Source organism: Aspergillus fijiensis (genome assembly GCF_003184825.1).
Source record: "Aspergillus fijiensis CBS 313.89 unplaced genomic scaffold BO72scaffold_42, whole genome shotgun sequence".
NCBI lineage: Eukaryota > Fungi > Ascomycota > Eurotiomycetes > Eurotiales > Aspergillaceae > Aspergillus > Aspergillus fijiensis.
The window spans coordinates 169,608-190,389 of NW_024469018.1; the positions used below are offsets into that span (position 1 = coordinate 169,608).

The following is a 20,782-nucleotide window of genomic DNA, read 5'->3' on the forward strand; positions in this document are numbered from 1 at the left end:
GTGGAAAGCAATCGATAACCGTCTTAGCGGGCTAATCTCAGACCTGGGTATTTACTCCAACCCTCAGCCTGGAGCTAATATAGGCTCTCATACAAACGATCTATTACAATATGTACTAAAAACCCTTCACCCCCGTCCAGCATGTCGATTTTGACATCGCAGATGAGACAAGTCCTTTCCCACAGCTTCCATAGCCTTACTCTATCCTGCGGCCCAAGCATGCCTGTCGTGCCTTTTCATCAACCTGTGGATGATTCAGTAGCATCGCGGCGATCAACATCGTAAGTGAGCTCCCAGACTTGTACAGTACTCTTGTCCCCACTGGTACGGGGAAAACGCTCCCGGGACATTGACTCACAGCACCATAGAGTAAGTACATGAGCTGTTGATTTGCATACGCCCATGGATGCGATCGGGTCAGTTCAGAACCATGCAAGTCATGTGCAAGGACTCATTGCGGTCTTGCTGTAACCCGTATTTGCTTGTAGTTCACGCGAGAGTTTGGAAGTCTAATCATCCAACAATTCTACAACAGATGGAGGAATTGCGCCTGAAGCTTTCCATGTACCGATCAGTCCATGCACACTTGAGAAAGGCAAGTCTATGAGCTCGCCCTACCTAGTCACCCAGCAAATCTGGAGGACACGACTCAACCTCAAGCGTTCTGAGCCTTCGCTCAGCAGCCCTGATCCCACACTCGAGCTTCTCCCTCACTTCCGGAGTATCGATCTTCACTTTCCAGGAGCCCTCAGGCATGATGATGTAGAGCACATCATCCAGAACGTAGAAATTGAGGTTTTCTTCGATGCTTCTCACAGTCCAGATTTCGAAGAAAACTTGCCAGACCCGCTGACTGAGCCCTGGTAACATTGAATAGAATTGGGCGCGATCTCTCAAGACGCGCTCTGCCGCATTCGCTGCCCCTTCCGGTGCTGAGTCGCTTTCCATTGAGGAAAGCAGGTCTTCAATGATGGTTGTTGGGAGGTCGATTTGATTGCGCAGAATTGCGATGACAGGGTCGTATTGTCGACGGGACACATTTGTGTCCACGTGCGGAAGTAACAACTTGAGAACATCCCCTGGGATCATTCGGGAGCTTTGGAACACGACAACCCATTCGCGTCCGGAAACAGCAGCCACTATACTGCGAGCTTGATTGGCAGGGATCTCAACCCTTGACAGAACACCCACTGCCATCATTCTAGCATGAAATGTGTCATGCATGACTATTGTTACCAAGGATTCAACAATCTGCTCCGGTAAGTCATTCAACGATCTCATACTCCGCAGCGCACGATCAACAACAGAGCTGTCGTTGCTATGTAAAAGAGCGAGGACTTGATCTGTGAATCTATGCAAGAGACCAGAGAGTGAATCTCGACATTTTTCAAGGCATAATTGCCAGCTACCGTTCGAGAATAAGGCTTCGTAGTCTTGATCTTGCAACAAAGAGTTCTTGACGAGGATGGTACAACTGGGCATAAGACGGATGTCGTCCGCGAAGTTTTCCCTGCGGCAAAAGTCCAATGCCTGCTGTAAGACCGAGTTGGGTAATGTTTGCTGATTGATGAGCGCCTCGGCAATCCACCTATGTACGTCCGAGGTGTCATATTCAGATTCCGCCAAACTGAGTAGTCTTTCCAGCACACTGACATCGAGGTGACTGTACAATGCTGAGAGACAAGCTCCACGCATTCTCATCTCAAACTCGTCATGATTCAAGAGTGAAAGCAGTGTTTCTTGAGCAGGGAGGTAATATCCTTTCTTCACATCTCTGAGACTGCGAAGTGGGATACTAATATCAAGGAGCCTTGAGAGAACAAATGTACGGGCATCAATCGAAAGGGCCGGATCCCTTGACAAGATAACCACAGGCACAAATTTATTTCCGTCGGCATTCTGTATCACCCCGTTGGCAATACCTTCTGGAAGGCTCTCAGACTCCCGCGGCCGATGGATCAAACCCCAGTAAAATTTCCTCCCTTGCCACGAGTCCGGACATTGTACATAATCCAAAGCAAGTGTTGGAAAAGACTTGTGGAAATGCCCAACTATGAACGGAAGATACGAATGTAGGCTGGAAATGAGACATTCGACCAGTCCCCGAGGAAGAGTGGACGATCTGAAGCGCTCACGGAGAAAGTCAGAATAGAATCCAAAATCATCATAATCGGAAGGTCGGAGGCGAAGGGCGTCCTCGATTAGACGCTCCGGAAATTCCATCTCCTTCGCCAGCGAGGCATAGCGGGTATACGGGTTAGGAACTATGGTCAGGAACAGTCGCAGCAACCGCCTTTCGACATCCGCGTGTAAATGTCCCAGTGCTTCATCGTTATCCGTTAAGCCCACTTCACTAAAGCAGTGCATAAGAATCCGCAGATGGGCAGGGCCGAAGACGTCACGCGGTTCACTTTCCAATGCTTTCATGAAATCCACTAGCTTCCCTCTGTTTGTGACAGACAGCAGCCCGGCCACAAATCGCCACATGATGTTGTACCGTGGTGCGTACTTTTCCCGCCGGAGGAATTGCTCTGGGACGATATCTGTAGTTCTGATAACTCCATTGGAAGAAATGGTGGCCAACGGTATTGCCTTCTCATCGATCCAAAATCGGACAAAATACTGCGCAGCGAAGAATTCCTGGAAGGTGAGATGGAGGAAGTGATAGTTTTTCATATCATCAGAGGATGTATCGGAAGTTCGCAAAAAGGACATCTTGCTCAGATGCCCATCATTCAGCTGCGGAAACTGGGTGTAGAGAGCTTTTAGGTGCCCAGGTTGAAACTCGATAATATTTTCAACAAGACCGTAGAATCCCAATGTTTCGATCGCCTCGACTTCGGCAGCCAATTCCTTCTTGATCTGTCCTAATTCACGATATTGCCGGGCTTCGTAGGGACTCTTTCCGAGCAACTGTTGCGTGTCCTTCCGCCACAATTTCTTTTCGATTGCCTGATACAGAGTAGTCATTGTCTTCTGAGTATCGGGTAGGAAATCACCATCTTTAGTATCCCATCCGAAGCAAAGTGCGTCCAGTTGGATCGGAATTTGAACCAGTCCTTGTATGATCGGATATCGCTCGATGAATTGCTCGATGTTCTCACTTGACTCGGGGTCAACGACACTCCGGATGTATTCCTTGACTTCTTGGGGGCGAAATCCGATAGTCTCCAACTCCAGGTCAAATGCTTCCCCACCGGCAGGAACCGCAGCATACGGCCTTGAAGTAACAATTATATTCTCACGAGCAAACAGCTCCTTGAAGACTTGAGTCACTTCATCTCCAGATATGCTGCTCTCCCCCACAATCTCGTCGAGGCCGTCCAATATGAGGAGGGTTCTTCTTTGGTCCAGCACAACTCTCAGGAGAGCCTGGACTAGAATCTCCTTGTCGTTATCCAGCAGGAAATACTCCTGTTTCAAGTATCCCTCCAAATTCGCTTGGCCTTTGAGTCTTCGAAGAGGAACCCAGAAGATATGCTTGAAATGGCTTTTCCACATGTTGTTGTGGTGAAATTCGTGCATTATCTTTTTGCACAGGGTAGTCTTTCCAACCCCAGCTCGCCCTCGGATCAAGACTCGTTTTGGCCGATTGGACGTGCCATTACGTAGGGTCCGCGGATTGAACAGCTCCTCCAAACATAATTCTTTCTCTCTCTCGGGCCGTGCAACCTTGAGCTGCTTGAACAATGAAAGTTCAGCTTGTCGTTGGGCCATCGGATCGAGAGACTTCCCATCCTTCGCCACAGATTCTATGATCGCCAGATTGATGTAGCACCGTTCCATCGGAAGTAGGGCCCCAGAAACTCGCGTGATCTCCAGACGCTTCCCCTTCGTGTAATGCTCCGCTGCGGCCACCTGCGCAAAGAATGCTTGCGCCTTCTCGCATTTGGACCAGGCTTTGTCAAGAAGACCGGCGTGGCTGAGACCATCCGGTTGTTCCAACTTACAAAAGATCTCCAGCGTGGGCATATATTCGGTCTTCTTAAAAATGCGACGTCTCCAAGATGAGGGTGGCTGGTCCTTCTTCCAATCCAGCTTACCAAGGGTGTTGGCGACAAGTGCAATCCAAGACTGGAATCTTGGGAATTCCTTTCCCGTCTGTCTCGGGCAGCTTTTTTGAACCGGAAAGTCGTATAGCGTCCACTCAATGAACGTCTCAATTCCGTCTCTCATTTCTTCATGCTTCTTCCAGCTTTGCTCAAGTTGAGCGTAGAGACCACACCAGAAAGATTCATTGCTTAGACAATCCAGTCGTGGTAGAAGGTCTTTCAATGTCTTCAATGCACGATCCTCAATCAGTAACCCACTGTACCTGAGTGCACCGTACCACAGCTTTTCCCTGGGCAAATAGCCTAGAGTCTGCAGAAACAAGTCCCGAAGCGATTCCGATGCGGTGTACACGTCCCTGCCGGCTTCGATGACACTTTTGAGAGTCTCCAACAGTTTGAATATGTCCGATGTCGCATCGATTGCCTTGGTGGGATCCATGGTGGATATTGCACCTGCGATCTTCGCAGTAGGCTCCAGGAACATCCAGCTATAGCGACAGAGGGCCTGCCATTGCCCTTCATCGTCCGGGACCCCGCGCAACGCTTCATGTGCATAACAAGCGGCCTGAGCCAGACGAGGCTCCAGATGATTGCGAAGCGACTTCAGTTTACTCAGAAGCGGCTCGTGTGTGGTTTCTCGGCTGACATCTGATATCTTGATGTCGACCATGGCGTCAAGCAACGTTGCCAGGGTACAGATAAGTTGGTATTGTTTCTCGAGGGCGCCATCTGCACTCTTGATTCGCGTGTGGAGGTTGGCGAGTAAAGGTTTCAGCAAGTGCTGCTTCGATATACTCTCCTTGGAGTTTCGAAGAACGTAGCACAGATCCATGAGCAAGCGGGTGTCAACAAGCTCATTGTCGCTGGCGCCGCGGCTGACGGCATTGATGAACGCTTCCAGAAGTCCCGCGGACTCCGTGTCGGACAAGATCGTTGACAGCTGGGCTGCTTCATTCGAGTACGATGGCTTTTTTTCGTCTTTGAAGATGTCGAGCATGCGTGTCGCCAAACCATGAAGCGCTTTTCCATGTTCGGTTTGTGGGCCGACAGCCTTGAAGCGCTCGATCAGGTCGCGCGTCGTTGTGGGTCGCTTCGTGACTTCTCGACACGAGAATTCTGGCACTGTTATCATCATGTATACTTGGATACGGTCGTTTCGAAGCCGATTCGCAGTCCAGTCGAAAAGAGAATGAGGGGTGGGTTTTCATCCACCTTTAGCGCCATGCACAGTGACTAAGTCGACATGTACCAGACTTGGTGAAGTGAGGAACGCTCAAAGCAGTGCACTTCAGGTTTACGGGTCGACTCCGTGATCTCAACCGACTACGAAACCTCTAAGAGCGCACAGATTGAACAGACGCCGCCCTGCGACTCTACCTGCAAGAAACAACTTCGGTGGTGCTGCGGGGTGTGTGCTCGCAACCCCAGACTACTCTACACTAGATATCCCTTCCGCGTTTCAGTGAGTACTGTTTCCCAATGCGTTCTAGGACTAACAAGTGTCTGCGACGGCCTGAAGGCCAGTCCGGGAGTACGGGAGCAGTATTGTTGCTCTGCATGGTCTGTAGCATGTGCTTGAAGTAGTTGTATGTCAAGTTCCAGAGGTAGTTGATTGAATGCAAGCATTTGAATGATCACAGGTTGAATATTGGCTCTGTCCACCCCGTAGAAGATAATCCCAACGAAACGGTCGAAGAATGACAATAAAAGTATCGTTCTAATATCGAATGACATTCTCACTTATCCGAAAGATCCGAACGGCTCGATTAGGTTCCTCGAATCTCATAATCTCGACTGAAAGGAAGGCCTGGTCTAGGATGAAAATGGGTACCGGTTGTGTGATGAAATACGCCTTATCATGCGTTTGATTGTAGTGGAATCACAGAGGACAGAGTATGTACACTTGACTGCGTTGACGGGCATGATCCTAAACCTTCTGGCCTCGACGAAGATAGGTGGATCAGATCTCAGAACTACTTGCAGAACTCCATAGCCACGATATTATAATTCTAGACTAGCATATCTACCTTACCAGGGGAGCCGCTACATCACACCGGCTTCGCTACGGACACACACCATTTTGGCTCCTACGGTGCCAGACCAAGGAAATCCTACACAGGACGGAAAGCAGGTGGGTCTGTCCACACTTAAGACATCGAGACTAACCTTCCACCCGAAACAACCAGCTGTGATCCGACCGACCTTTGCTACGTATCTCTCCGCTCTCGAAGAGAGTTAATAATAGTCAGCGCCAATGCACCAATGTGACAGGCTGGAAGCGAAATGCTACCGAAGTGAGGCTGGGAATTGGCTGGCTGGATTGATGGATCCTGGATCATGAATGGCTGGGCCGTTGAGTGGCCCCCTCCCCGGTCGGGTCCACATCCCAGTGAGATCAGCAGCAAGCTGGGCGCTCCCCCCAGAGGCAACGGGGACTGAGGTGCTTGCTCAACGACCAGCTCTCCAATGGCCGGAGACCACGAATAGGCACCTGAAATGGATCATGGTCCAGCCAACTGTGGGCAAGGCCACGGCGTTTGAAGAAACATCATGCTGCAGGCAGGTTGCTGCTTGTAGGCCCGATCATACACATTTACACAACTACCGTGTATGATAACTGATCCAGAGAGCTGAGCTCTTGCTGACCGAGAACATTTGACGATGGGATGGTCGGAGCGAGAACACGCCAGACCCCAGCCTCCAGCTTATTTTATTGCTTGGATGTTTTCTTTTTCTCGGGTTGTTTCCTCGGTTGTTGCTAAAAGTGATTGTCTAAGAGCGAGCGCGGGATGGACGGACGAAAGAGAGGGGCTGGCAGCAGGCAAGCGCATGGAGCGTCGATCGGCTGAAGCTCCAGCTCCAGAGAGCTCGGATTTCCGATGCGACCCGGGGAAACCGGCCCAGTTGCCATGGGGACCCGGAGGTGGCTGGCCAGCCTCGTGGTGTGTGCGTTGGGGGGACGATACAGCAGGGTCGGCCTGCATGTGAACGAGGAGGGAAGATTTGATCAATCAATTGCGCGGTGGATCAAGGTTGTTAGCGCTAGTTGGGTCTGATTTGGGAGGATAAATTCCCTATATAGATCAGCGTGGTCGAGATAAGTTGTGGTATGTGGACTGGAGTAAGTTTGAGTTGCAGATTCAGGAACCGTGGTTTGTAGGCGGATTTCTGAACCTCGGGTCGTTTCCCTTTCCCACCCACCCACCAACCCACCTGCCTCTTCAATTGTAGATTTGATAGTATGGAATCCTAATGAACTGGGCAAAGGAGGAGGAAGGGACTAGAAAGTCAATTGGAGTGGGTTAGAAGCTGATTAGATAGGGATAATGGGGGATGTCTGGGAATAACATCGCCCCCCAGAAACGGCAAGGTGTGGTAAACAAAACGCGTGACGAGGGAAACCATCCGCAATTGTATTTCAGCGGGTTTGTTCCCCTCCTCCTCCTCCACTTCTGTCCTTCTCCTCTCTCTTCTCTTCTTCCCCTTCCTCTCTTCTTTCTCCATCCTCTTTCATCTCTTCTTCCCTTACCCTCACATTCCAATCCCCTCAAGCTTTTTAAGCTTATCTTTTATCTCACATTCCTCATCAGGAACTTTCTCCGCATTCTTCGGGTAGTTTGATCTATCAACTTTCCCTCCACACCCCCTCCTCCCATCTCTCTACGAGAAAGACTTCTCTCTTCCTTAAGAGTCTTTTCTTGTCTCGCCTTTCGAGTTGTTGTTTAACAGTTCGAAAGGGATTCGAGAAAGGACGCCGACAGGACAGCCAATCTGGACTTTGACGCCCGCGTCCCCATCCCCTTCAGTGTCTTCCCGTCGTCGTACCGGAGTGACGCTGTTCCTGAAGCTACTCTTGCGGCCACAGCCAGAGTAGAGGAAGAAGTCAATCTCGATCGCACTTCGCACGTCGAACGGGAAGATACTCGAACCTCTGCTCCTCTTCCCGACCCGCGTGTCTACGGAAAGGAAGAAATCGACCTTCACTTCGTTGAGCGCGATCAGTTTACTCCTGCTGCGCCCGAGCCTCATCGGCACGAACATCACCACCACAGGCACTCTTCGCGCCCCAACGACGTCAGTGTCCACTTTGACGAGCGAGTCACTACTACCACTAGTACTGCTCCTCCGCCCCGGTATCCTGAGGTTGATCTAACTCGCGAACGGTATGTTGAAATCAATTGAAACGTTTTCTGTTTGTATGGTTATAAAGACTTGTCCGGTGTCTGCCTAGACTATGGTCTAGCACCGACAGCAAACCAAGTGGAGAAAGAGAGAGAGGCCAAAAGAAGCGGTGTCACCATCATCGAATCTCTCTTGGCCTAATGCGCTTTAGTTCGCTTCCTCCACTTCTTAGTGGTCGGTCTTTTTGATTTGTTATTATTATTATTATTATTATTTTATTTCTTTTGTTTTCATTTCTGTTTTCTCGTTTCTTACGTGGCACCAAAACAAACAAATCACCCAATGGTGCCTTGGCCCTAAAGGGAAGCTGACTGGGTCTTCCCGTGCCTTCCCACTCATTCCCATTCCCCATCCTCTCCTCTCTTTCTCCTCTTTTCTCCTCCACCACCCGCCTTCTTATACTTTCCCACCCACACACATACACCTTACCTGACTATTGCCTCTCCCCCCTTCCCTCCCCCTCATACTTACACACCTTTCTTTTCTCTTGTCCCACCCAATCATCTCTTATCCGCTTCCCCTCCCTTGTCAATCCCTATCTGACATCTCATCCTTTCTTCCCTCTACAGCTATCGTGAACCGTCGGTCCGTTTCCAAGACCGTCAGCCCACGTACGATCAAGCTCTTCAGACTCAGCTCGATATCACTGAGCGTGAGTACCGTCGTCGGGTCAACAACCCTACCTACGACGTCAACCCCGCCTACAACCGGTCTACCCAGGCTCCTGTTGTAGACTCTTACGCTCCAGGCCCCCGCCAGCCGACCAGGGACGTATCGTACGACCGCACTGTCCAATCAGAGATCGACGTCTCTTACGACCGTGCGTACCAGTCCAAGCCCGTCGACAGCTACCAACGGGACCCCTACAGCCGCCGTCAACAGAGCGTTGAGCCGGTTCCCCAAGCTCCTGCTTCTTCAGCCAACGTTAAGGTCTACAAGCCCAAGACTGTTGTGGATTCCCCTCCTTCTCGCAAGATGGGCTACTACGACGACGACGGTAACTATCACTCCTTCCGTCGTGGTGTGGAGCGCGTTGCCGACCGCATCATGCACCCCACCTCCTCCCACCACCACCACCATGGTCACAAAGACCACGAGGAACTAGTCGTCGCTGACGAACGCGGGCCAGTTCGATTCCGTGAAGGCGTCCGCGAGGATGTCCGCATTGTGGAGCCCCGCGCCGGCAACTCTTCCGCCACCGCCGAGACCGTGCCGATCCCCGTCCACTTCATCCGCATCGGCGACATCCTGATCCTCCAGGGTCGTCCCTGCCAGGTGATCCGCATCTCCGTCTCCCCCCAGACCGGCCAGCACCGTTACCTGGGTGTCGACCTCTTCACCCGGGAGCTCCAGGAGGAGTCCAGCTTCGTCTCCAACCCCTCCCCCTCGGTGGTCGTTCAGACCATGCTTGGTCCCGTCTACAAGACCTACCGCATCCTGGACCTCCGCGATGACGGCCGCCTGGTCGCCATGACCGAGACCGGTGATGTCAAGCAGGGCCTGCCCGTCGTTCCCCAGGGCCACCTCTTCCGTCGCATCCGCGAGGCGTTCGAGGATGGCCGTGGCAGCGTCCGTGCCCTTGTCATCAACGACGGTGGCCGCGAGTTGGTCGTTGACTACAAGGTGGTCCACGCTTCCCGCTTGTAAGCCTTTACTCGGTTGGGTATGGTGCCCGTGGGTGGGAACCGTGGTCACTCCCGCAAAGCATCAACCACGGACCGCCCATGGGTCTTTGACTTTTCTTTTGTCTTTTTCTTTTTCACTCGCAGCGCACGATCATTGATGACCTAAGAACTTAAATCTTGTATCTGATGGATTCACGTATGACGGAATGGCCTTTTGACAAAAATTGTTTACTCGAATGTATCATGGCCTTCTTGTATCTAGCAATAATGGATGTAGATCATGATCTAGAACTGGCTTTGAGTAGACTGATTATTTTATCGACAATGGACCGGCTATGCACCCGTTGGTCCAGTGGCTAGAGTACTCCCTTTGCTTGTAGTGCAGTAGGACATGCTAAGTCTTTTGATCTTGTGGCCCTAACCATCCGATTCCCTATGGCACCTGCATTGGCACATTCGGACAGTTGAACACGCAAAGATGAAGTCAGCTTCAGAGGTAGTGGTTGGGGGATCGACCACAGCTTGGACAGTAGAAGAAGCCCAGTTCGAGTCCCACGAGAAATGTCTATCTTTACCGGTGATTATTGGCGATAGTGGTAATGTGACGAGTGGCAGGCAAATGGCTGTTCCATGACTGCTTTGCCTAGTAGAGGGAAAGACACCATGACTGTTATTTCTTTCTTCTCCCGTGGCCAGCTAACTTATAGTATTATAATACCAATGATAGATCGCAGCGAAATACGCCCGCAACCTGCCCCCTTCCAAACGAAGGAAAGAACCCCCCCTCGAGACTCCTGCGCGAGAAATCACATAATAATCATGTAGGTTACATACATACATTCAATCCGATTCAGAAATGTATATCTCATCCTCCCAGAGGCTCAGAGGGGGGATAGTATCATGTCCTGTCCTGTCCTGTCCTGTCCTGTCCTGTTGTAGTAGGTATGCACACACCTGGCTATCCTGTTGTAGTAGGCATGTACACCTACCTGTGCAGTGCAGTGCAGTACAGTACCGTACGCCGCGCTGTCGGCTCTCTCTCCCGGGTAGGCTACTCCGTAGCTCTGCGCCAATCCCCGCGCGAATTTGGGTTCCCGTCGATGGGATGGCACTCCTGCGTGCGGTGGAGGGTGCTCTGGTATGGAGATGGGATCGACGGGTTGATTTCGACTGTACTATTCCAATGAATGGCGGGCAGGGGGGAAGGTTGATACGTTGATTGAATTGGGGACAGTGTGGTGTGTGAGGTGGTGGCAGACTGCTTGTTTACCTAGTTATTGGGCTGAACGCGAACGCGGGTGGCAGGGTGGACATGAGATTCGATGGGTTTGTCCAAGGGGGAAGGGGGATCCAGACCATGGATTGTGGAACCCGGGGGAAGAGAGGGGGGTTTCTATTATGCAGTGGAAGTCTGCGGAGGATTCAGGGCGTGTATATATATCCCTGCTCGGTAGAGGAGAGTACAGTACAGTACAGTACTTCTTTGCTCTGCTCGTGCGCGCGTTGGGCGTGCTCTGTATTGTACTGTACTAGGGACACTGCGTGGGATCTATCTATCTCATCCATGATGGAGATCGAGATACACGCGTGGTCCGGCCGGGAAAAGAGAGGATTGAGGAATTGATGGCCGAGATGGGAAGGTGGGTGGAAGACTGAGCCCTGAGGCTCAGCTATAGTACCCCTGCAGGCACGAGATATTACTAGGTACCCCTACCCCAGCTCCAGTACTGTCAGTTGGAGGTACGGAGTACTCCTTCCCTTTTAGCTCAAGAACAAGAAACTACGAAGTTTATATTGAGCGGTCATCGACAAACCCCGTTGATTAGATTCAGCTTACACACAACAACACTGTCTTATTCAGTCCATCGACCGCGCATCTTCATCACGACCTTAAAACGAAGGGTATCAACCAATTTTCAAACCCTAGTTGAAAAGAAAACATAATCCCACATGTCCGTCCATCCAACCATCCGACCGCCACCGATCCCAAGCGCCAGGTGTCCCCGTACCCATAGCCACAACCACATGTGGAAGACAACAACAACAACAGAAAGAATCCCGTATATCTCATTAAAGTACCCCGGTGGTGAAAGCTCCTCCATCACACACACACAAAGACCACTGAATCAGGTGGCCTCCACCCACTTTATCCTTGTTGTTGTGGAAAGCAAAGCTGCCTAGACTCTCCGACAAAAATCCTTTTGGTAAGCATCATTGGCCTGCATTATGATTATAGGTAGTGGTTTGCGGATGCAAAGTAGGCTCCGCGGTTATTATAACAAAGTACATCGAATGGATCAGATAAAGAAGAAAAAGTGCAAAGGAGGGAAGAAGAATGGCAAAAGATGGTGCAATATATATATCAGAAGTGAAAGTGAATAAAAAGTGTGGAGTCGGTCAGTCACGCAAGCCGAAAGCTTTGCGGAGTCGGGGAAAGCGCTTTTTGCGTCCAGAAGATCCAATGACAACGTCTGCGGCAGGACGAGAATTGTTCTTCATTGCTGATGCTGGGACGGAAGGATCCTGGTTTTCTTTAGAGGCGGGTCCACCGGCAGGAGCGGTGATCGGCTTATTGCGGGCATCTTCATCAACTGTCGCGAGGCGCTCGTCAACACCGTTGGTGGTAGCTGCAGGTGCATTTCCCAACTCTTTGCGCTCGGTTCGCAATGGCCATCCGTCACTGCGCGAGGACCGTTGCGACGCACGTCGCACAAGCTTGGACGAGGTTGGCGGCGGCGGATTGGTCGCCGTGATAGTGGTGACGACGTTGGTTTGAGCTCCAGGCAGCGGGGGGTCTGGTTCGCCTTCGGCTCGCGAACGCTCTGGAAGACCGCCATTTCGAGTAGTACCATTTGTGAGGGACCTGCGATTGACAGGCGATTTGGACTTGCGCATGCTGAACCGGTGGAACAGTCCCGCCTTGCGCCCTCGATTGGGCTGAAGAAACTCGTCCATCTCCTCATCCGTCATTCCACGACTCCGAGCCACTGCTGCCAAGGCAGGGTCCCGCGTTGAGCCTGACTTGCGGGGAGATGGCACAGCAGCTCGCGGTCGAGACGCAGCCGCCTGTCGCTCCTCGTCGGAGCTGTCTTCTAGCTCCGTTGAATCGCCATCGTGAGCGCCCTGTCGCCGAGGTATCCCTCGAACAGGGGGCAGCGGAGCTGGGGTTCGTTCATCCTCGTCGTCACTAGAGTCGTCATACCGATATCGTGATCGCCAGTTGTCGAAGCCCTCGTCGTCGTCCGAATCAGGGAAGCGTGAAGTGAATCGACTACCCGGTACCTTGGATACCTTATTCTTCGGCGACTTGTTGGAAAAGAATGAGCCCTTCTCGCGTTTGTTTCCGTTCATTCGAAGCGTCGTCCGCATATTACCCCCCGATTGCGGCGAACGCGGACGTGAGTCGGCTGGTGGGGAGATTGCCCGGGCTGGGGCCTGTCGGACTGGGGGGCTGCCCCGCATTGTCAGACGCATAGTGTGGTTCGACTCTGCCCGAGATGGACGACTGGCTCGCTTGAAACTACTCGAAGAATCGCTGCCACTGGACAATGTTCTTCGCGGAGTTGGTGCCTTGCCGTTCACTGCTGACGCACGATTCTTACTACCGACTCCATTCTGCATGGCAGCAGGACTCCATGACATTGGCCTGGCCCGGTATTGAGTAGCAGTTGACTGCGTTGCACTCGCCTGCGGGAGGTCAGAAGTCTTCGTTGCCGTGTTGTCTGCACGATTGCCTGGGTTGGATTGTCCAACAGATTTGACATGGTGAGAAGTCGATCGTGCGAGACTGGCTTGGGATGAAGCACTTTGACTTTTCCCCTGTGACTGGGCGGCGAAAGGAGGATAGGGAGACGAGAAAGGCATAGCTTGATGCACCGATTCGGGGGATTCTGGGACGGAACTAAGGGCTGTATCTTGCACAGGAGAGCTCGCGCGGGCAATCTGGCAGGTCTGTGGATACTCCGAATCCGACCAGTCATCCGTATGATGCTGATTCTTTTCGGAAAGACCAAGTCCTGCTGCTGCGCCTTGGAACGATGGGGCCGACTGCCGGCCATCGACGACAGCATCAATAGAGCCAAAGCCATGGCCATTGACGCCCTCCTCCGCATCACTGTAAATGCTCTCACCGGACTCGTCATCAGTCTCTCGCTCTGCGGCTGAATCGACCATGACATCGGTGTCGTCCCATGTGATTGACTTTCTCTTGGGCTTTGCCTGTGTGGGGTCCGAGTCTAAAGAGGAACGTGGGAAGCCCCCGGGGACTTCGTACCATTCCAAGCTCGGGCGCTCCTTTTCAAGTTCGGGCGAAGCTGGCTGAACGGTAATATCAGGAACTGCCAAATTCTGTCTAGGAGTTTGTGGTTGTGTTGCCTCAGCTGGGGCGTTGACCTCCGCCGGGCGGCTGATAGCCGTGCCTGGCTGTTCTACCCGATCATCCTGGTGACTCGATTCTGACGGACTTTCTAGCTCCAACACTGCTGGAAGGGGGCTAGCTGGACGGTTATGCGTCGTGCTCTCTTGCGGCGCCTCATTCTGAGAATTGGCTAGGACACTTCCCACAGCATGGTCATTAGAGAATGAAAACCTCGACGTATCGATTGGAGAGTCGGACGAAGTCGTGGATTCATTGTCGCTAATCTCGCGAGGCTGCGGCTCCGGCTGGCCTCCCGACCTGTTACCTCGAATGCTGCCAAATGATGGCAGAGCAAGTCGAGGTTTCAACATATGCTCGAATTCATCAGGCGTCCCGCTTCGTAAGTTATGCTTACGCTTAGCAAACCACCCACCCTTACTCTTGGGCTTGGACTGCGGCGACTCGGGCAGAACTTCGTCGGGAGATGTCGGCGGGCTCGCTGCCGTGCCCACGATTTCTGCCTCATCATCGAAGCTGACTTTGGCATGCCTCTTTCGAGCCCCTTGCTTTGAACCATCATCAGATGCGACGGAAGTGCCATCGGATAGTTCACTGAGCGCAGGGCCTGGTCGCAGCACTGTCTCCGGGTGGGAATCGGAAGCAAAGCCATCTTTGCGGGGATGTTTCAGTGCAGATTTGGCCGGGGACACGGACCTTGGTGGGGGTTGGTGAAGGTGATCGCTCGGAAGGTTCGCCACCAGTAGATGGCGTGAGAAGCGAGCGGAGCGCCCGGGACTGCTGGATTGACGCATATGTGACGACTGCTGTTCAACACTGGCGTCGACGGAAGGCTGCGAGCTCGGTGGGCTTATGGGTGGACTGAGTAATTGATCCTTGGTCTGGTCCGGTGTAGATTGTGGTTTGATGGTCTGTGGGCTCTCTGGCGTTACGGTACCCCCACGAGGGAGCTCTGCTCGCTGCGCGGGGCCTGAGGTTTCTGCCTGTTCCTCCCCTTGAGCATCTTCCGGCACTGTCGACGGGCGTTTCACCAAGGCAGGGCGTGTAGGATGTCGGGCTTCGGGGGCCAGGAGCTGTTGGGTCGGTGCTGTGTCCGGAATACATCGATCTTGAGAAGAGGGTCTCCGTGGAGACGCAGCAACGGCACTCGCTTCTTGGCTCCGGGGTACAATGGCAGCTTGTGCAGCAGCCACCGCAGTCCCTGCAGACGATGGACGCTGTCCCGGGCTACCCGGGGAGACACCCCTTGTTTTGGCACCGCGCGTTGCTCGGGGACTATTGCTTGTGACCTTCGGAGACTCTGGAGCGGAAAGCTGACCAGCCAGAGAGGTAGTCGTCGATGCATCCATTTCCATCAAGCCCGTCGGCGATGTCGGACGTGAGCCCATCGGATATGAGAAATTGATCGAGTTTCGACTCGCGGGTCGTCGCAGCTCAGGGGACGGCGTCGACGCGGGCGCTTGTGCAGGCGCTCGTGTCGGCGGCTTGGGGGCAGCAGTGCGATCCCCGGTTGTTCCCTGGTCGGCCATCGATTTCCCGTGCGGACTTTGTCGCAGCGATGGGCCCATGCTCACCGATCGACGTGCTTGGTCCTTTCGCCCGGTATATTCGCGGGGGATGGACGGGAGCGGCGGTGCGGGGTCGACATGTCCAGCGCTGGATGCGGGTCGCCGCGGGGATTGATCTCGAAATGTGCGATGCGTCATGGAGGCGGAACTGCTGGAGCGACGGACCCCATTTCCGCTGATGGGTCGCAAGCTCGGCGTGCCGCTCAGTTGCGAGGAGACGGAAGTCCGCCGCTGCATCATCCGCTTGGTCTGCACATTTTCGACGGGGGTTGGGGTGGGTGTGAGGCTGCGCAGGGCGGCGGCCGCGGCGGCGGAGGAGAGACTGCTGGAGGAGGGTTGGGATTTGAGAAAAGCATGGCTGGCAGCGGATTGCGCGGATTGGGAGGAGGAGGCCGAGAGAGGATGCTAGATGAATGAGCGGCGTTTAGCTCGTCGAAGATCCGAATGCCATTCCCACGGTGAGGGGGGTTACCTTATGTTGAGAGGAGCTCCTCTTTCTGCGGAACATGGCTCAGGCGGTCGTTGCCCAAAACGAGCGCAATTGAGTTTGCAAGCGACTGAGCCCTCAAAATCAACTTATAGCATATGTGGATGGGTTGAATGGGCGATTTGATGTAGTGTAGGAACGTTTTCGATCAAGGGGATAGCGACGGAGGTCGACGGAAGGTAAGAAAACAAACGGAAAGAGAGTCGCAGCAGCAACGGGAAAAGTGAGTGAGTGCAGATGCAGGATATCGGAAAGGGGGGGAGGAAAAAGGAAGCAAGGAGAATGCAGGACCTGCACGACGGGGATAAAGCGAAGACGAGGGGGGATGGCACACAGTGCACAGCACAGGATAGCAATAGACAAGACGAAAGAGAAGGACGGGGAGGTACGGAGTACTGAGAGGGGGAGGCAGCAAAGGAAAGAAAGATGTCTGGTCTGGTCTGGTCTGGATTAACTATCGGCAGGAGAGAAAAAAGGGCCAGAACCGTAGTTGGGCTGCAGAAATTGGTTGCGTCATTGAAATCGGGTCGAGGTTCGAATGGGATTGAGCCCGAGTCAGTTTGGAATAAGGAATAAGGAATTAGGAATAAGCCTGCGTGGAGAGAGAGGAACAAGAATGGTTCGTTCCATTGCGCTCCAAAGTTCAATCCAAAGGGGAGATTCATCATTGGTTCGTCTCGATCAGGAAAAGCTCCGGTCCGCCGCAAGAACGTGATCTTCTACACTAAGCCCCATCAGGCAGGCACTTTTGGAGCCACACAGTTAACTAGTTAGTTGGGTTCAAAGTTTCATCATGGCAGACCCATCGTCATCATCATCATCCTCATCCTCATCCCACATCCCCATCACCATCATCATCATCGTCATAGCGCAAGACTTGAATTTTGTATCCGATCAACTCCATCTACCGATCGTCAGATCGTGCCACTTACCCGATCTTTGCATAATTACTCATAAAACACATTTACTCACATCCCACCTCCCCCCACACTCCCGTAACCAATCTTCCCCCGTATACTTTTGCGAGTCCACAAATCCCTCCTAATCATGACAACATCGGTATCACCACCATCACCATCATCATCACTCTCTCCCCTTCCACTCCCATCCGGCATAACCTCCCGCTTCATAACCACTCCCTCCCTAACAACCCACATCCTCGAAGCTGGTCACCCACCATATAATAACAACAACAACCATGACCGACCCCTAATAATCCTTCTCCACGGGTTCCCGGAAATTGCCTTCTCCTGGCGGAAAGTCATCCCCCGTCTCGCCGCCGCCGGGTACCATGTCGTGGCTCCCGACCAGCGGGGCTTCGGTCGTACGTGCGGTTGGGACACCCGCCCCTACGCCGAGGCGGACCTGCACACGTTCACCGTCTCCGCCCTCGTCCGCGATGTCGTCCTCCTCGTGTATGCACTGCGGTACACCTCCGTCCACTGCGTGGTCGGGCACGATTGCGGCGCCGTGACCGCCGCCATGTGCGCCGTGGCCCGGCCGGATCTCTTCCGTAGCGTTGTGCTGCTCAGCCATCCTTTCAATGGCATGCCGGCGCCAGCGAGTGCTGTTGCTACGTCTGTGGATGGTCAGCAGCAGCAGCAGCAGCAGCAGCCAGCTGGTTCTGCTGTCCCCCAAACCTCGACAAGCGACGGTCCCGTATCCAGCGCAGGAGACGACGTGCACTCTGCCCTACTGGATCTGGGCCGCAAGCACTATAAATGGTACTACTCGACTCCGTCTGCCAGCGCCGATATGCTCCACCCTCCCGGAGCGGAAGGGCTTCATGGCTTCCTGCGGGGGTATTTCCACCTCAAGAGTGGTCGCTGGAAAGGAAATGAGCCACGCACGTTGACCGGCTGGACCGCCAACGAGCTCGCCAAAATGCCGTACTACTATGTCATGCCAGCGGACGCGACGATGCCTGAGGCGGTAGAGCTACACATGCGCAAGGAGTCTGAGGAAGGGTTGCGGGCCTCTCGGGAGTGGCTGCCCGATGAGGATCTCGCGGTGTACGTGAGGGAATACCAGCGGACAGGGTTCCAGGGGGCTTTGAACTGGTACCGGGTGCAGACATCCAAAGGGAGGCAGTACACCTGGGACGCAGAGGTGTTCATGGGGCGAAAGATCGACATTCCCAGCACGTTTGTGTCAGGCAAGCTCGACTGGGGAATCTACCAGCAGCCTGGCGCCTTGGAAAAGATGGCAAATGGAGAAGTGTGCAGTGACTTTCGCGAGATGCGATTGATTGACGGCGTGGGACATTGGGCGCCTCAGGAGAGTCCAGAGGAGGTAGTCCAGGCGATTTTGAGCCTAGTCGGTAGTCTATAAGTACTCGGTAGGGTACCGTAGAGTAGAACTATCTGACATGATGCGGCCCGTTCTCCTTCGAAAGCCGGCCTAAGGCGAATCACGTGAATCCTGGTCTGCCTTGGCAATTGCACACTCGGCTAGTCGGACAAGCTCGGTGGTGAAAGTATTCAGAAAGTGTCCGTGGAAGATAACACCAAGGGTAGGTGTTCGAACCGGGACTTTACGCATCAATTTTAGGACGCCCCGTAGAGTTTTCATAAGACTGGAACCTAGGGGGTTCTTGAGGATAGCGCGAAACAACGCTAGGACTGCAGTGACTGCGTAGAATATAACCACCCTATCGATTACGGTCAGCAACCATTCCCGTCTCGTGCAGAGACGCAGACACAAGCGCTCACCAGAAACATTCTCCTGCCAGGACAGGCATCGCGATCTCGAGGAATGAAAGCGTCGACTGATTGACATTCGTGACCAGCATGTCACTAGAGACTAAATCCCTTATCTGGCAGCCACGGCACCTATCAATGGATTGATGGATGAGTGCGACGCAGTGATAGTATGCTAGCCGCAACATGATTGCCTGTGTGTTCAGGCCGCGACTGACCGGCGTTTCTTCGTGGAAAGACAACGTGGGCCGGATATCCGGATGTAAGCTCTGTCTCCATTGCTCCAGCTCTTGATCCAGACTCCGGATGCTCGATAATATCTCAGAAGCCGGCTTCTTCGCAGCATTTGTGGAATAGAGAGCTTGATAGACATTCGACTTGATCATCGAAAGTCGAAGGTCAAAAGGAAAAAGAGGGAGTGTGTCATCGGTATTCGACCTGGTCTCTCGTTGCATATTGGACTCTTGCAGCTGCGCATAGTCGATAGGCAGAGTGAGGTCACAGTGAGTGTCATTGATACATGGAGGCTGCCCAATTCTCAGGCAAATGTCTTTATCAAATGAATAGCATAGCCAGAAAAGATCGCGCAGGTGGTGCTCAGCTACACTTTTATGATAAGCGCTGTCACATGGTGACATTGTGTGAGCACGGAGGCTGAATAGAAGGCGGCTGGCTATCGACACGGAAACTGCAGCAGCCTGCAAATCACCCAGGAAGTATTGATGCTGGATCTAAGTGGCAGGTCAGCTGATACTCACACAAGATGCAAGATTCCCAGACGGGAAGCTCTCGACTTACAAGCATGATAATGGACTGCAGGCCGCTGAGAGTCATTTCACAAACAAGACTAGCCATAAAGTCCTGCGCAGCCCGGGCATACGTCTCGCAATCATGGGCTTCAACTAGATTACCATTGAGCCCGAAGAGGTATATTACCGAGAGAAACGCATACACGCATGATCTGGCACTATCGGAGCCAAAAACATCGGTTGGTCCGTAGGCGAGATCCAGAGTCTCTGTAAAGAGTGCCTTGCTGATTACCGGAAAGACGCGACTCTGGTAGGATGAGCAGTACACTTTAACATACTTCTCGACGACAGGCCGGGAAGGAAGTTCCGGCGACGAAGAATGGGACTTGGCGCCAGAACAGGGGTTTGACCATGGAAGCTCAATTGCGTAGAGTTTCGCGTGGTCAACCGTCTCACCAGTGCAGGATCCGATCCATTTTTGCTCTTCCTCTGGTGTCATGAATACTCCGTCATTAAAAGCCATGGTCAAAGTAGCCCTTGCTGCAGTACCTGAGTAATCACTTAGTCTGTGACTCGGTGCTCAATATTGCTCGGATGGAACTGACTGTTACGAGCAAACATGAGATTCGATTTGGCAGCATCCTCCCATACGGTATCGCGACCAGTCCTTCTGGAGAGGTGGATTAGACCATCTGGGATGTAGAGTTGGAGCTGATGAGGGAGATTCAGGCGCAATTTCGACCTACTTTTTAAGCCTTGTATATGTGCAGGCAAGGTTATGGTGGAGGCACCAATTGCACTGCGGGGATTCTGCATCGCATTGTATCTAAGAACTCATTAGATCAAAGTACAATATTTCTTGTCATGGTATCGTGGGAGCTGGGGAAAGAGAATCAATAAAGACCTTTTTCTTGAAGCATGAGTCGCAGGCTGCGCGTCGGGGCGCCTTAAGCACCCTGGGTGTCTTTGAGACTTTGGTCACCTTGGATTGCGATGCCGTCGATTTAGATCGTGCACTATCCCGGGTTGTTCTGGCCATTTTGAA

The 20,782-nt window shown here is 52.9% G+C and overlaps 5 protein-coding genes across 5 annotated transcripts; 2 read left to right on the forward strand and 3 right to left on the reverse strand.

Annotated features, from left to right (window-relative positions):
* Window positions 1-287: 287 nt before the first annotated feature.
* BO72DRAFT_185640 (NACHT domain-containing protein) lies at window positions 288-5,336 on the reverse strand. Its single transcript, XM_040939496.1, has 2 exons — window positions 619-5,336; window positions 288-556 (listed from the first exon to the last, which is right to left on the reverse strand). The coding sequence occupies exon 1, from the start codon at window positions 5,185-5,187 to the stop codon at window positions 619-621; it is 4,569 nt and encodes a 1,522-aa protein (XP_040799063.1). The 5' UTR covers window positions 5,188-5,336; the 3' UTR covers window positions 288-556.
* Window positions 5,337-6,393: 1,057 nt separating this feature from the next.
* Window positions 6,394-9,881, forward strand: hexA (putative Woronin body protein HexA; the record flags this gene model as incomplete). Its single annotated transcript, XM_040948780.1, has 3 exons — window positions 6,394-6,587; window positions 7,790-8,215; window positions 8,804-9,881. The coding sequence occupies 3 exons, from the start codon at window positions 6,394-6,396 to the stop codon at window positions 9,879-9,881; spliced, it is 1,698 nt and encodes a 565-aa protein (XP_040799064.1).
* A 2,267-nt stretch (window positions 9,882-12,148) lies between these two features.
* On the reverse strand, window positions 12,149-16,418 carry BO72DRAFT_185653 (uncharacterized protein). The gene is made up of 2 exons (XM_040939497.1): window positions 16,275-16,418; window positions 12,149-16,207 (listed from the first exon to the last, which is right to left on the reverse strand). The coding sequence occupies exons 1-2, from the start codon at window positions 16,308-16,310 to the stop codon at window positions 12,257-12,259; spliced, it is 3,987 nt and encodes a 1,328-aa protein (XP_040799065.1). The 5' UTR covers window positions 16,311-16,418; the 3' UTR covers window positions 12,149-12,256.
* Window positions 16,419-17,336: 918 nt separating this feature from the next.
* Window positions 17,337-18,620, forward strand: BO72DRAFT_383399 (alpha/beta fold hydrolase; the record flags this gene model as incomplete). Its single annotated transcript, XM_040941509.1, has 2 exons — window positions 17,337-17,877; window positions 17,908-18,620. 2 exons carry the CDS (start codon window positions 17,337-17,339, stop codon window positions 18,618-18,620), a joined length of 1,254 nt encoding a protein of 417 aa, XP_040799066.1.
* A 34-nt stretch (window positions 18,621-18,654) lies between these two features.
* On the reverse strand, window positions 18,655-20,632 carry BO72DRAFT_185672 (fungal specific transcription factor domain-containing protein). Its single transcript, XM_040939498.1, has 5 exons — window positions 20,484-20,632; window positions 20,343-20,407; window positions 19,787-20,286; window positions 19,001-19,719; window positions 18,655-18,939 (listed from the first exon to the last, which is right to left on the reverse strand). Exons 2-5 carry the CDS (start codon window positions 20,356-20,358, stop codon window positions 18,690-18,692), a joined length of 1,485 nt encoding a protein of 494 aa, XP_040799067.1. The 5' UTR covers window positions 20,359-20,407; window positions 20,484-20,632; the 3' UTR covers window positions 18,655-18,689.
* Window positions 20,633-20,782: the final 150 nt, after the last annotated feature.

Excerpts from the sequence above, each read along its gene's own strand:
- BO72DRAFT_185640 (XM_040939496.1), bottom strand. The coding sequence starts at position 5,187 with ATGATGATAACAGTGCCAGAATTCTCGTGTCGAGAAGTCACGAAGCGA.
- BO72DRAFT_185653 (XM_040939497.1), bottom strand. The coding sequence starts at position 16,310 with ATGTTCCGCAGAAAGAGGAGCTCCTCTCAACATAAG. Across the intron at positions 16,208-16,274 it reads GGAGCTCCTCTCAACATAAG|CATCCTCTCTCGGCCTCCTC; the intron begins GTAACCCCCCTC and ends TCATTCATCTAG.
- BO72DRAFT_185672 (XM_040939498.1), bottom strand. Across the intron at positions 19,720-19,786 it reads TGCAGTCCATTATCATGCTT|ATCCAGCATCAATACTTCCT; the intron begins GTAAGTCGAGAG and ends CCTGCCACTTAG. Across the intron at positions 18,940-19,000 it reads CTGGCAGGAGAATGTTTCTG|GGTGGTTATATTCTACGCAG; the intron begins GTGAGCGCTTGT and ends CGTAATCGATAG.